Source organism: Astatotilapia calliptera, chromosome 7 (assembly GCF_964374335.1).
Source record: "Astatotilapia calliptera chromosome 7, fAstCal68.1, whole genome shotgun sequence".
Lineage (NCBI taxonomy): Eukaryota > Metazoa > Chordata > Actinopteri > Cichliformes > Cichlidae > Astatotilapia > Astatotilapia calliptera.
Window position 1 is genome coordinate 6,221,290 of NC_137428.1, and position 15,268 is coordinate 6,236,557.

At 42.1% G+C, this 15,268-nt stretch overlaps 1 protein-coding gene across 1 annotated transcript; it reads right to left on the bottom strand.

Moving 5' to 3' along the window:
- Positions 1 to 12,095: 12,095 nt before the first annotated feature.
- On the bottom strand, positions 12,096 to 14,672 carry LOC113027247 (uncharacterized). The gene is made up of 2 exons (XM_080304091.1): positions 14,338 to 14,672; positions 12,096 to 14,248 (listed from the first exon to the last, which is right to left on the bottom strand). Exon 2 carries the CDS (start codon positions 13,999 to 14,001, stop codon positions 12,133 to 12,135), a length of 1,869 nt encoding a protein of 622 aa, XP_080160217.1. The 5' UTR covers positions 14,002 to 14,248; positions 14,338 to 14,672; the 3' UTR covers positions 12,096 to 12,132.
- Between the last annotated feature and the right edge of the window lie 596 nt (positions 14,673 to 15,268).

The window sequence follows — 15,268 nt, forward strand, 5'->3', positions numbered from 1 at the left end:
CACGCAAACGTGCTAACAGTGAAATGGAATCAGTTCAGGAGAAGATATGAATATTTCTGTTCCCAACTCATCACTTGACAGTGTCATGCTTTATATTAAAAGCTGCCATGTCAAAAAGAAGCACTTTAAGAAATCAGTATGTGACTTGAAGGGCCAATGAGATACAAATTCTTACAAGCAGCAGATGTGCAGCAGTTGAAACGGAGTGATCACAGAAGGTAAAAATTAAAATGTGAGAATTAGCTAATAGATGCTGATCCATTCCAGAATTAGAACATCTCACCTTCAAACACAAAGGGAAAATCAGTTGTTTACTGATGTTTGCTAGACTGTCAGTTTTTCCCTTCTTCTTTCTCCAAAGCGGATGTGCTGCAGACTTCAAAAGCCTTATCGTTCCAAACAAGGTGTGTGAATGTTTGTGTGTTCTGTTCCTGCATAACTGTGCATGGGATTTCAAACTTTTACAAAATCCACCCAGCAAATTGTTCATCTTGTAAAAAGGTGTTTATTTCTTCTACAACTTACATTTCCACACATTTCACACTTGCCCGTTATGTGAAGAAGAATCATTTCCCAATAATTCTTGGGTCATCTATTTAAATGATAAATGCAGTGCTTTTGGATATTTAATTGGTAATATCTTTCTTACAATACTAGTTAAAGTTATTCATTGCGATCGAACTGTGCTATAAAGGAAACTTATTATTTATCTCCAGCATAAACTAAAGCAAATTTAAAGCTGATGATTCTGACTCCTTCTCTCTCTATTTAGCTGACAGAAAGATAAACATGTACTACACTGCGTATTTATTCAACAGACGACAACTTGTATTTATGATGTCATTATTTTCTTATTGTAGAATCGCACACACATATAGACTAGAGGTGAAATGTATTATTATTATCAATAAAAGATCATCTGCATTCTAACCGATGCCCACTGATGCCCACAGTTTTAAAGAACTGACAGAATTATACTCTCTGTAAATACCAACAGCTCAATCTGGTGATCAGTTTGATATTTACGTGTCACAATAACTGCCTGCTTCAGTCACTGCACGCAATATAACCATCCACAGATACAAATTATGTATAAATATATGGTCTTATGCTTGAATATGAAATATTTTATGTGTTGTTATGACCTGCATACCCGACTGTTTTTATGCGTGCTGCTAACACACACTTTAATACCCACCATCACTAAATAAGGAAAAGCCAGTCTAAGATTTACTGTTATCAAGCAGATTTGTGTGTATGTAATATTTCATACACATTAATTTGCCAATAAACAACTCCGCAGTCTTATTTTGAAAGTTCAAGTTAACATTCACTATTTCTTTCTCTTTTCTTCCTCTATACATATGGTGACCATACTGTTGTGAACAGTATGGTTTAAAATTCATACTGTCTTGCACCATACCTAGCGACGGTAGTCCTCTAGAGGTCCACTCTAAACAGAACATGCTGCAAGTAGAGGACTGGTTCATGTGCCGCTACAAAGAACTCACCAAGATCTCATCACAAAGGACTTGAAAAGTACTTTGATTTGATTTTCCTTGGGTGACAACTCTGGGAACGAACTACATATAAAATAGCAAAGGATATCAGTGTCTTGCTCTTCATGTTAGCTGTGAATAGATTCCATACACTCAGATAAAGTTCTTCTTCCTACACCGGCCTACGCTGCACAAAAGTCTATTTAATTGAATCTTCGTATTTCATTCTTTTCATATCCAAACTTTCATTATTTCTGATTCAGCTTCTCTCTGACCTTTTTGGCAAGCTCTGTGCTGAAAGCTGAGTTGTGGTATCTGCCTGAATGCTGTTCTTAGATAAAATCAGTCTGATGGCCCAAAGAAAAGAGCGATAGCAGTAAAATGTCAGCTGTCTCTGATCTTCTTTTGTTGTTGTTTACTTCCCTTACCAAATGTAATAATGGTGAACCTTATCTTTCTGTTGCAGCCCAAGGAACAGGTTTATCACATAATGAAGAGATCACATTAGTTAGATAAGAGAAATACATCTTTTGTATCTATAATATTGTGTATCCCTGCACAATAACAAGTACATGAGCAGGTTGTTGTTTGGACTGACTTTTGGACAAGACTCCTGAGTGCAGGTGAGCACCTTGCCTCATTATAGAGCCACTTTGGTTAAAAGATACAAACCATTTACACCACAGGGACCTGAGACCAAGGTACATCTGAAGATGGCCTGATGTATTGTATTGTATTTCATTGTATTTTAAGTGCCTATAACTAACCAAGTTATTTATAATGCCTAAACTCGCTTATCCTCTGTGTATATAAGTCTTCTGTCTTTCTCTGCTTGGTGTCACGTTGTCCCGTGTAGCTGTGTCTCCCTGTGCTCCTCAGTTCTCAATTTTGCCCCTAGTTCCCAGTTTCTAGTGATGGCCAAATTAAACTTTCTGAAGCTTGTATTGAAAAGGGTTCATTACTCGAAGCTTTTCAACACAGTCCTCTTTGGTGCCATCTTGTGGCGAAAAGCAGAAGCAGTGTGAAGAGCAGCTTGAATCTATAACTTGAAATGAACGGCTTCGTTACGTTTGCCCAATCTACCGAGCGGAGTTGACAGCTTCTGTTTAATATCATGTGACATTTCTGCGTGATATCGGGCTACCACTGTGGGGCTTTCTTTTTCTTGTTTGTACTGTTTGGGTATTTTGTTCAGCAATATAAAGCACCTTCCTTAGTTAATCCCTTTGTGTTCAAGTCCTGTGTTTGGGTCCAACCTCTGTGACACCTGTGACAGTCCTCTCTTGTCTGTTTTTTGGTTATTTCCTGTTTTTATTTTGAAGATTGGCTTTCCTTGGGGTTTTGTTTCCTGTCTGTCTCCTTGTGTTTTTCTTGATTATTTTCACCTGCGTCTTGCTTTTTGTCTCTGGATATAAATAGTCTTGCCTTTTTTTCCCTTTTGCTTTTTTTCCCCTTATATACTCATGTATTTGTAAATACATGAGTTTGCACTGTAGGAAACACATGTGCATGCTTTTCTATTTGCCTCAACTCCTTCAACTCTTTAGAGAGAAAAAAGTGTGCTTCCACTTTCTACTAGTCTGCACTAAGATGGTGTGCAGCAGGCTGTCTGTTGGCTGCCCACTCAGTCAGACATTAAAATTGTTTCCTTGTATTTTTAGTGCTATTTTTTCTTAACAAATGCACAAAACCTTTCTTAACTTTTGATTGTCAATTTCATCCCCTCTTTGAAGATAAAAGTGATGCAGCTCTAAGCACTCAAATCTTATAAATTAAGCCTCATTGAGGACACACATTGTAACCATCATGATGGAAGGCAACATCATTAAATGCAAATAACAGGGCTAATTTGGGAAGATCCACTTTCAATGCTCTTCTCCTGGTGTTCATTTGTGTGAATTTCCCCACTAATTTACACTGTAATTAAATCTATTTTCTCAGCTTAGAAGGGTAAATCAAAACTAGTTTCCAAGGGTGCACCAAATCACACCCGTCAGTTTTTCCTATTTAGTTTTATTTCCACTAGTATGACGTCATATGAGGCTGAAATAGTTCTCCATCCATTTTAAAGGCTTCTTTAAATATCATGATAGCAGTTTTATTTTTTCTGAGAATATTATTTGGAAAGTTTATTACACCTGTTTATTGGATCATGTTGTGTTGGGCTGCAGCCGTGACCAGTTATCCTGACAATAATATAACACAGGATCTACTTTACCGTCTTAGAAAACAAATAGCATCAACTAGTTTTGTTTATTATAAAACTATTTCTCATTTAATGTGACACTTAATGATATAAACTTAATGTGATATTGACGAGCCCTCTATACACTAAAAAAGTTGAATGAATAAATCTTCATTACTGTAAATAGACAGTAGCACTGATATCATTAACACAAGATACACTACATTCACCAAGCTCTCATTACAAGCAGTGAGAAATAAATGTGAGAGCCTTAATTGGGTTTAATGCACAAACTCACAGTTAACGTAATCCCATAGAACTGCAATAAAAATACAACCGCATGAGCACAAAACATGTACATAAAACAAAGCTGATTGCCTTCCCATAAGAATAAATTGTTTCACTCTTTTGCAATTGAAAGCAATATTTAGACTATTTTGAAGTTACTGAATTACAGTTGTAACCCCCCCAGTTCAGCTTGACAATTTGTAACAAGCCCAACTTATCACATCCGCAGCTTGGAAATTACAATAGACTGTCCAGCTGGATTTAATTGGTTTCACATTGCACAAACAGACACGAGCATAACAGACCTTTCTCACGGCAGATATTGACATGTCATGGCAGGGAAACGCACATCTGTAAGCACTCATGGTGAACGTGGCTCTGCTCCACTTAGGTGTGCCAGTAAGCTATGCCATCATGGACCCTGGTCCACAGCACCTGAATGGAATTCAGTCATAATTCACACGATTATTCATAATGATGTGTCTGAAAACTAAAATGAGTTAAGCAGGAAGTTGTGAAACTTACACATGCTCAGTTACATGCCCACAAACAATATAAATGTACTGTAGATAAAACCCACAGTGTAACTCAGCTGTTGCAACATCTGGGACATAAGACCGAAATTATGAACACATGTGATCGTTCTGTGGGAAAGACAGTTTTGAGTCTTGAGGGGACAGATTCATGTTTGCACCCTCAAATACTGTATATAGGACAGCAATGCCTGTGGACACAGACAATTTAGAGCAGGGGTGGGCAATCTCAGTCCACGAGGGCCGGTGTCCCTGCAGGTTTTAGATGTGTCCTCGAACCAACACAGCTGATTTAAATGGCTAAATTAGCTCCTCAACATGTCCTGAAGTTCTCCAGAGGCCTGGTAACAAACTAATCATGTGATTCAGGTGTGTTGACCCAAGGTGAGATCTAAAACCTGCAGGGACACCGGCCCTCGTGGACTGAGATTGCCCACCCCTGATTTAGAGGCTCAGTTTTTGCTAAACTGCAGTGTTGCCTTAAATCTTTGTGTGAACTGCAGAGGGGAGCATTGGATCTTAAACCCAGCCAAGCTATGCCCTGTATCGCCTTTTTACTGTCACGAGTACTAAATCATTTAAGTTCAGCTGTGTTCAGATGTTTTCTCTGGGTTGCTTTGTTACTTTAGCTCCATGCAATTGAATGTTAGTAAGTGAACAAATAAAGCATTGGTATAGGTTTACACTTTTTCTGCTGCCTCTTCTGCCCTGTTTTCCTCTCATCACATCAATAAAGTATCAGGGGAAATGATTTGTTACATAAAGTTGCTTACAAGAGGGAAAAACTTTCTGGATGCAATCTAAGAGGCAAAAAAAATACTTCCCAAGGCCTTTTGGGAAAACGGCAGAACATCTCCAAAAAGGTAGTCAGCTACAGTGTGAATCATTACGCATAAATATAACCCACTCGTGTGAAAGTTTGAGACTGTCATAGTGGTGCATTTCATGGCCTTTTGGGAGATGTTGGAACTTCTCCAAACGCAGTCAGGGTGCAGAATCGTGAGGTATAAAATATAACTTGTGAGCATATATATCCTGCAAATAGAAGGAAGATGGAGGCAGGCATTTAAGAGAGAATGGAGGGATACAGGAGCAAGGATTTGTGAGATGAGAATAAGCATTTCATACTACAGTCTCTGACTTACAGTGTAATCTCTAAGACTTCTTTCTGAATTTAGAATGTAACTTTCAGTCCCTAAAAATACTTACCCCTTTGTTCTACTGTATACCCTCTGGTGATTTTGGAGGTTTTACAGGAAAGAAGAGAAGTTTTCATAATTTTAAGGAGAGAGTAGCTCAGGGTATTTTAGAGGACAGCACAATGTTTCTCTCTTCTTACATTACAAAATGTTAGGTGTTGTGTTGTGCTGCTGTTTGTCATCTAAAATAATTTAAAATACATCAAAACACTACTTATATACTCAGAGTATACTTGATATACAATTTCTTTAAAGAAAACTTAGTTAGTATTGAGTTGTTGTATTTTTAGGTACTGGAAATTAGACTCCAACTTTAGAAAAATTAGTCAAGTCAAGTCAAGTGCCTTTATTGTCATTCCAAACATGTGCAGTGGTAAAGTGAAATGAGACAGCGTTCCTCCGAGTCCATGGTGCTACATATGACATATAACAGACAATCAACAGAGGACTACATAAAGTGCAATGTGCGAAAAAACCCAAAGCAGAGGCAGCGCGACAGAAGACAGAAGACAGAACGATATAGACACAAGACAGTGCAGACACAACAGTGCAATAGAAATGTGCAAAAGGCTGAGTATTGTGCAAAAAGTCACTTGGTGTATGAAGGTGTGCATATCTGTGTGTGCGTATGAGACAGATGCAGGTAAGAGCTTGATTACACAGTCTGTTTGGGGAAAATACGCTTTTTGTTATCTCATGAAAGGAAAGTAGATCACTACAGGAACGAGCATCCATGACATGTGTGATTTGGAAGCTATCAAGCTCTGCGTGTTGGATTTATTTAGCGTTCTGCCCGGGCTGCCTTTCTCATAACAACAAGGCTGGTTTCTTCTCAGCAGTGGTCCACATGTCAGAGAGTAATGGTTCTTTAATTTCATTCCTTCAGTTTCAGCTCAAGTGTTTCAGCAGCTATTATTAATTTCAAATGCTGGCATCCTGACAGAGAATGCACTCTTTATAGAAAGTATCACCTGTTCTGTTATTAATTACAACTCTGTGGATGTTTTTGACTATAGAGCAATTGGTTGTGTTGTTTTGTTTCACAATCTTTAGGGAATTTATCATCCTAATCTGGTTCTTGGGAAATTATTTTCACACAGAGTCTTGCTTCACTCAAAGAACGTCATCACTTGCATCACATCACAGTGCTCACTGTAAGTACTGCTTGTGATTCAGTTCCACCTCTAAAGAGAAGTTTGACACAAAAATAGCCCAAAGGGGAAATTTAAAAAGGGTTTAAACTACATCAGATGCAGCCAGATGGACACACAAAGATGTTAAATGCACACAGCTGAGTAAAAATCCATGAAAATTGTTGTTAAACTGCAGGGATGCATAGAGCGATGAAGCAACATTTGAAGTCATAAAAGCTCTCTTTAGTCTATTTTGACTAATATTGTACAAATTTAAACCCTGGGGTTTAAAGTGACTGTTTTCCTTTTTAACTAAGTTTTATTTTGAAAATTAGATCCTCGTGTATTTTCTGTTTTTACACACCCGCCCCCCTCTTTTTTCCCAACCCATGTCAGTGTCAGATGAAGTTCAGCTGTTACCTAATACCCTTCTTCCTGGCATTTAGTTTGGCCCTCTTTCACATTTCCCACATTGCACATCCTTGATTTCTATCCTTTCAGTCCCTCCCACCAAATATGTGAGCAAAACATGTGAGAAAGAGACTCAAGGAATCGGGGCACAGGTTTAAGAAAATAAAATCCTGTCTGCATGTTCAATGCAAAGGCTTAAGTTAATTTGTTTTAATCTCTTTTAATTCAAGTTTTGAATCTTTTTTAATTGGGCAAATGGTATAAAAAATGGCATTCATTAAGGAAGCCACTGTGGGGTTTTCAAATGAAATCAAAAATGATTCCTGCACAATCTGTAATGCTTCATTAACTTAATCTCATTTACAGTTTAGATTTCTCATCTTAACTTAAAGTCTTTGCTCCTATTTTTGGTGTAGCTTTTCAATATAGCAGCTCTCTGAAAGGCTGTTCTGATTTTTTGCAAGCACCTTGACACTGTTGTGTCAATAAAATGAAATTGAACTGGGCAGCACAATAGTTCAATGAAAAGCACTCGGTGGGGTTAGGTTAACTGGTCATTCTAAATTGGTCACAGGTGTCTCTGTGTTGGTCGTGCGACACACTGGCGTCCTGTCCAGGGTGTACCCCGCCTTACGACCCTTAATTGGAATAGTGGAAGAAGATGGATGTATTTAAGGAGTGATTCTTAGAAAAGTTTTTCTCTTTTTAAGTAGCCAGACTTATATAAAACATCAATTTTTCCAGTCACATTATTGTAATTCTATTTCATAATTTACATTTTATTATTAAGTGGGTGGCATTGTGTGTCTAGAGAGACAATTTGTTCTTCTTTCAGAGAGAGGAGACGGCAGCATGGACAGAAAGAGATGATAAGCTCACAGTCTGAGAGCCGGAGGATTTAACCAGCTGACTATCTCAGAACATAAAAACAAATCGGTTTCTAATCAGTATGTCGGGGCAGCTCTACACCAAGTTTGAATATCTCATCTCAGATCTTAATCTTATCTCTGATAGGGAAAGAAATTGATTGTCTTTCTCATGCAGTGGGGGGTTGCCCTTTTTAAACTTTTGAACTGATTCAGATAAGGCCCACTCGGTGGGGGAGTGTTATCATCTGCTGCCATATTGGATGCTAGAAAAAGCAGACTGATCAAACATGCTCTGAATCAACATTGGCAGCTTGGGACAAACAGACTGATTAAAATGCCAGGGCACTGACACATAAAGGCATGCATATGATTCTACATAATCACTGAAGGTTTTTCTTTTTTTTGTGGCTTCATCTGTGTCTCTGTACAACTGATTAAAACTTTGAAAGTCTAGAGGTGCCAGAGGTTCACATTTGGTTTTAAGTGATGGTTTTATTAATAATTTGCTGATTTACAACCCTGTTTTGATACTTATTGTAAGCCTTCTTGTCTCCATCTTTAGTGTCTTATGGTTATAAAGGGGTATTATTATGTGTTTTTAATGTGTATATTTTTTGTTGTGTTTTTTGTGTTGTTATATCTCCTCCTTGTCATTGAACTCATTATTCCCGCCTTTATTAAACAAGTTCAGCTATATCTAACTCCCCACCTGTCTGCAATTCCCTATCAGCCTGTAGTGTGTGCATATAATATACAGTACATCCTCTTAAATCATCTTACTGTCAGTTCATGTTCATCTTTTGGTTTCCTCTATTATTTTCAGCCCTGCCTAGATGGCTCCTGTGATTTTTTTTTGTGTGACATGCTGTGGTGCACTTACAGAAGGGTGGCTCGGACAGTTGGAAAAAGCATCTGGTGTGATTGCTAACCATGCTCATTCACAGACCTCAAATTCTTTTGCCACAACAGTTGCCTCTAAAAATCACAAATGACTAATAAATCTACACGGTGCGAGGACAATGAGTCACCATGGATGTGAAAAAAAGAAAAATTGATCTAAATAAGGAATAAATTACAAAGAATGATGAATTCGCCTGCAGAGCACTTTCGTGTACACAGACTGTCACATCTTAATGAGGTGGTTGAGATGTGTCTTTCAGTTTGGGGTAAATGAAAGGTGGAGAAAAAAAGATGTGGGATGAAATATTTTGAGCAAAAGAGAAAAAGTGAAACATGCTTCAGGGCTTGGGATGCAACTGTGGTGTGAGTGTGGGCTAACAAGGAAATGGGGAGAGGGAACAATCATGCCTCCCACATAGCAACATCGGTATGGCCCCGATCTGGCCACAGAATGTGCTTACACATGGCCCACATACTGCAAAGAATGACGGCCCTTTGGTGGCCCAGATCTGGTTTGCCAGAGGCCAGTTGCAGACACACTGGTGGTCCTGTGCTGGCCTATGTGTGGATTACCTCTGGCAATCCTGATCTGGGCCACCAAAGGGCCGTCATTCTTTGCAGTATGTGGGCCATGTTTAAGTTGTTTGCAGCCACGGGCCAGTTGCAGACACGCTGCTGGCCCTGTGCTGGCCCAGATGTCAGCCTAATGTGTACCTTAATCAAGCCATGTAATAACAACATGTGCCGGAACATATTAGTGCAAAAGCAACATGATGAAACTCTGTTCAGAGAGTGAATGGACTGATTCTTATATAGCACTTTTCTACTCCTCCGGATTACTCAAAGTACACTACATAACATGCCACATTTACACACTTTCTCTAGACTGAGTGTGTCCTAACTACATTCATGCTCTCGCAGAGTGGAGGAACCAGGGATCGAACTACTAACCTTCCGATCAGTATGTGACCCGCTCTACCTCCTGAGCTACAGCTACCCGGTGGCAAAGATGAGTAAATCGTCACCAGGTTTTGGATATAGTGTACACTCACAAACCTGTCAAACCTGCATTTGGAACGTTGGCTACTATAGCAGTATAGTATTGCAACATGGCATTTAGGTCTTCTAACTAAAATAGGAAAATAGGAACATAAATAGTGCCATCATTGCCAAACCTGGCCCACATCTGGTTGACATACACCCTGCCATGACACCGGTCAGTCAGAAGTGATGCAAGATCCAGGCCAGACCTGTTTTCTATGAGCCTGAGCCACATAACCCAAACCACAATCGGGCCAGATGTGGCATGCCATCACATAGACAGTGCCATCTATGTCATGCCTGGCCCATATCTGGATGACATACGTCTTATCATGCCAGAAGTCAACCAGCAGTGCCGGCTTGATACCAGATCCAGGCCAGACCTGCTTGCTATGTGGACCTAGTGTGAAAGCAACCCAGTGTTTAAACATATTTTAAAAAGAGAACCATTAAGACAGCCTCTCTTGACACTTTGTGTCTCATGGTTTTAAGTATAGTATGCACTTCTGCTAAAGTCTCACCTCAGGTATTAACTCTCTTTCACAGTGGTTATAATTGTAATTTTTTCCCTGACACCTTGAGATGAAAATGATTCACCTGAACTTTTATTTGCCTTTAAATCTTTGGGGATTTACTTGGTCAATGGAACCCTTATTATGTGCAGAATATTATACGTATCCAAAATTCACTTACTTCTACCCGTCACAAAGGAAAAGCATTTTATTATGAAGATTTAACAATGTCTTTTATTCACTTATGCAAATGTAGTTAGAGCAAAAGTATTTTCAGGCACTCTTTGACTACATATAATTTTCGCATTCACTGCAAATTCCTGTCATCCTGTTATCCGATCTACAAACGTAGACAACTCAGTTAAATCATTTCTTGCTTTCGGCAAAACTCTTCTTTGAGTCGAAGCTGCAAATAAAAAAGAGAGAGAGAGAGAGAGAGAGCGACAGCAAATAGACTCCCAGTTCTGATGAAAGGCACACAGGCACTGCATTTATCAGCACGCAGCAGACAGGAGTTCTACATTGACATGTTCATACAGATATACACACATACATCTATTCCAACTCGGTCCACATTCAAAATGCATAAAACACACACACATATAGACACTCTGCCATGTTTCCATAATTCCAGAGGATGCCGAGGATGCTGGCGCTTTACTCTAACCTGAAAAGGAGGATATTACTTTTACTCTTAGACTATATCAGCCCCTTAGTTTATTCAGTATCTGAACATATAGGTGTTTAGTCCGTTTCTGTCATGGTTTAGTGCCATCCATTAACTGAACCTATTGGCCGAATTTGAAGAATGAAAAAATGTTTCTAACTTCATGTCAAAAACTTATTGTGCTAAAAAGTTATTGACCAAAGTTGAGCTAGGGCCTGGCTGTAAAAGCCTACACATGTGGATACATTTTGTATCATGGTCTCCTTGTCCTCTCAGGTTCTGATCTTCCTTCTTTGTGTTCTCCTCTGCTTGCTCTATCTCTCCTTTCTCTATCGTGCACATGTGGATGTGAGTATTAACTCTGCTTACCCCTCCCAGAAGGAGACACGTCGACCCCAGTTTCCACCAACCCACCCAAATGTCATCAACCATCTACATATATCCCATCCATTTCTATGATTGTTATTCTGGCAGTAGAGTAATTTAGGCTTCTTCGCTTGCTGCTTTTGTATATACCGATCCTCCGTTGTTGCAGATTCTGTCCTGGTGTGTCTGGTTGACACACTCACACTCTCAACGAAATATTCCCCTGTGGATTTGGAGAGACCTTACCTGCACCGGAGCCTTACTTCCATCTGCCTGAAGATGTTAAATAATCTATTAACTACAGCACTTCTTTTTAACTTAAAGAGTCCTTAGGTGTTGTTATTTTGGGTTATTAACATAAAAGTTTAAATAAATAATGAAGTGGCAAACTAATAAAACTTTTACATTCAATATAGTCCCAGCTGTGACAATTTTCAGTTTTATGGTTAGTTCTTTACAAAACCCAAACAGAAATAAAAACAGAAAACCACGTCAGTCCACTTTAATTTTTTATTTAAACACAACATTGTCACGGTCTCTCCGCTGGTGGCTCGCCGAGCTCCTCCGGCTCGCCGAGCTCCTCCGGCTCGCCGAGCTCCTCTGCTGGTGGCTCGCCGAGCTCCTCTGCTGGTGGCTCGCCGAGCTCCTCCGGCTCGGGCATGCTGAGCTCCACAGCTGGCGACGCGGGCTCCTCCCGCTCGCTGAGCTCCCGCTCGGGCATGCTGAGCTGCTCCTGCTCGCTGAGCTGCTCCTGCTCGCTGAGCTGCTCCTGCTCGCTGAGCTGCTCCTGCTCGCTGAGCTGCTCCTGCTCGGGCATGCTGAGCTCCTCCGGCTCGCTGAGCTCCACAGCTGGCGACGCGGGCTCCTCCCGCTCGCTGAGCTCCTGCTCGGGCATGCTGAGCTCCTCCGGCTCGCTGAGCTGCTCCTGCTCGCTGAGCTCCTCCGGCTCGCTGAGCTCCACAGCTGGCGACGCGGGCTCCTCCCGCTCGCTGAGCTCCCGCTCGGGCATGCTGAGCTCCTCCGGCTCGCTGAGCTCCACAGCTGGCGACGCGGGCTCCTCCCGCTCGCTGAGCCGCTCCTCCGGCTGCGACGCGGGTATAGATGGTCGTTGATCCGGAGGTGAAGATGGCGATGCGGAAGCTGCAGGTGGCGAAGATGACGGTCGAGCGGGTGATGTGGATGGTGAAGTCGAGAGTTCTGCGGTCGCTGCAGTCTGATGGGACGCTGGTGGAGAAGTAGCTGCAAAGGGCGGAGGTGATAATGGTGCGGCAGCTACTCGTGGTAGACTGGACAGCGATGTAGAAACAACAGGCGGGTGACATAATGGCAGGGTAGTTCCAGCAGGCATATCAGCCTCCAACTGAGGATGAAGACGAGAGGCTGACTGGACTGGCTGTGCTACGGCTACAGGCTGGGCGACTGGCTGTGCTACGGCTACAGGCTGGGCGACTGGCTGTGCTACGGCTACAGGCTGGGCAGCTGGCTGTGCTACGGCTACAGGCTGGGCAGCTGGCTGTGCTACGGCTACAGGCTGGGCAGCTGGCTGTGCTACGGCTACAGGCTGGGCAGCTGGCTGTGCTACGGCTACAGGCTGGGCAGCTGGCTGTGCTACGGCTACAGGCTGGGCAGCTGGCTGTGCTACGGCTACAGGCTGGGCAGCTGGCTGTGCTACGGCTACAGGCTGGGCAGCTGGCTGTGCTACGGCTACAGGCTGGGCAGCTGGCAGTGCTACGAGGTTAGCTTTCACACAGTCCCGTGAATAAACAGATGAGGTGAATGAAGATGAATTGTCTATATGACTCACCACAGCCGGCTGTTGGAAAGTTTTAGAGTCTGACTGCGGTGAGGCACGCCGGCGGCGCAAGCGTCGCTTCTTTAACGATGCCGGGGCCAGCGTATCAGGCTGAGGTTCCACCAGCCGGCCGGACAGGAGAGCAGCTGTGTGAGTTTGAGCTGCCGGTCCTTGGTCTGCTGACTCAGCAGGTGCCGCAGAGGTGAGTGGAGATGTGGTGAGGTGCAGAGGGCGTGTGAAACGTTTCCCCCGCAATGGAGGGTCCAACAAGCGAGCTGCAAGCGACGGCGGGGAGGCTATCAGCCTATGAAAAAAGAAATAGGCAGCAAGGGCTCCCAGGGAGGTTGCCATATCCTCCTCGCCCGGACAGCCCAAACCAAACAGCTCAAAACAGGAACTTTCCCTCAGCGTGGTTATAATCGAAATTAGTCTCTTAATGTCCAAAAAGCTCACAGATGAGGTGATTGATGATAAGAAGGAATCAAAAAATACGACCTGCATGTGTCTCTGATGTGGATCCGCTGCCTGGATAATGCTCCGACAGTATTTCCAGAGCTGGGCGAGCAATTCCTCCTGTGAGACGGTCCTTGAGTCCGCTGGGCCCATAATGGCTGGATCGTTCTGTCACGGTCTCGCTGGCAGACCGTGGGGATGTGGGGAAAGGAGGACCCAAAATGCAGGACTCTACAGTGCAACAGTGTTTATTTACAGTGGTGACAATCCGAACAACAATAAATCCCCCCGTGCGATCCCAACTCCCGTTCCGTGTCTTCTCCTTTATCCCGTGCTCCGTGCTCTGTCTCCGTTCCCTGTGTACTCTCCGTGTGCTGCCTCCTGGTCGCCACAATTCCTCCTGAGGAAACACGCATACCAAAGGCAGCCGTGAGTACAAAACCTAACAGTAGACTTGCACTAACCTTGCACAATACACTTAAGACTGACGGGAAGTCACTCAACGATCCAGCGTCGAGGAGCTCTCAGCCACACTGTTTTGAAGCTCCTCTGACGAGGCTTGATCGGCGCCAGGTGTGTGTGGATTCCTGGGTGGGACCGGTCAGCTGGCAGGGCCACACCCACCAGGCCTAAAAGTGCCTGCCACGACCGCACCCTCACATACACAAGCACACACCCCTAAACACCTGACAGTACACCAACACGGAAAAACAGGACAGCAGACACAACCATAATAACAACAACCACAATAATGATAATAATAATAATAATAATAATAATAATAACTACAATAGTAGTCCACACTGCTCACGGACCCCGAATCCCTGGAACTGGGTCCGTGACAAACATGGATGTAACACTTTACTAAGCATTTGGCTCATTTTTTCTTGATAACTAGCTAGCAGTAAAGCTTTTAAGCATTGTTTTCTGTAGATTAGATGGCAGAAAATTGTTATTCTTTACATTAATACACTTTGTATAAAGGACATCATTTAAGTGATATGATGGATGCAGCTCCAAAATCCAATTTGGTTTTGATTCTGGGTTGGTTCATCCTGCCTCCTAGGCTTGCTAAATTTTATTTTGACCATTCCCATGTGTTTTTTCTTTTGTTTATTGTAATATTGCAGGGTAAGGAACCTCAAATGTAAACTACCTTGAGACTACAGTTGTTGTGATTTGGATTAAATAAATAAACCTGTACTAAATTGGATTGGACTGAATTAGAATCAATTCAATTCAATTCAATTCAATCATTTTTATTTATACTGCGCCAAATCACAACAACAGTCACCTCAATCCTAGATCCTACAATAATACATACAGAGAAAAACCCAACAATCATATGACCTTCTATGAGCAAGCACTTTGGGGAGAGTGGGAAGGAAAAACTCCCTTTTAACAGGAAGAAACCTCCGGC

What these genes read in the sequence shown, in the direction of transcription:
- LOC113027247 (XM_080304091.1), bottom strand. Translation starts at nt 14,001, where the DNA reads ATGGGCCCAGCGGACTCAAGGACCGTCTCACAGGAGGAATTGCTCGCC.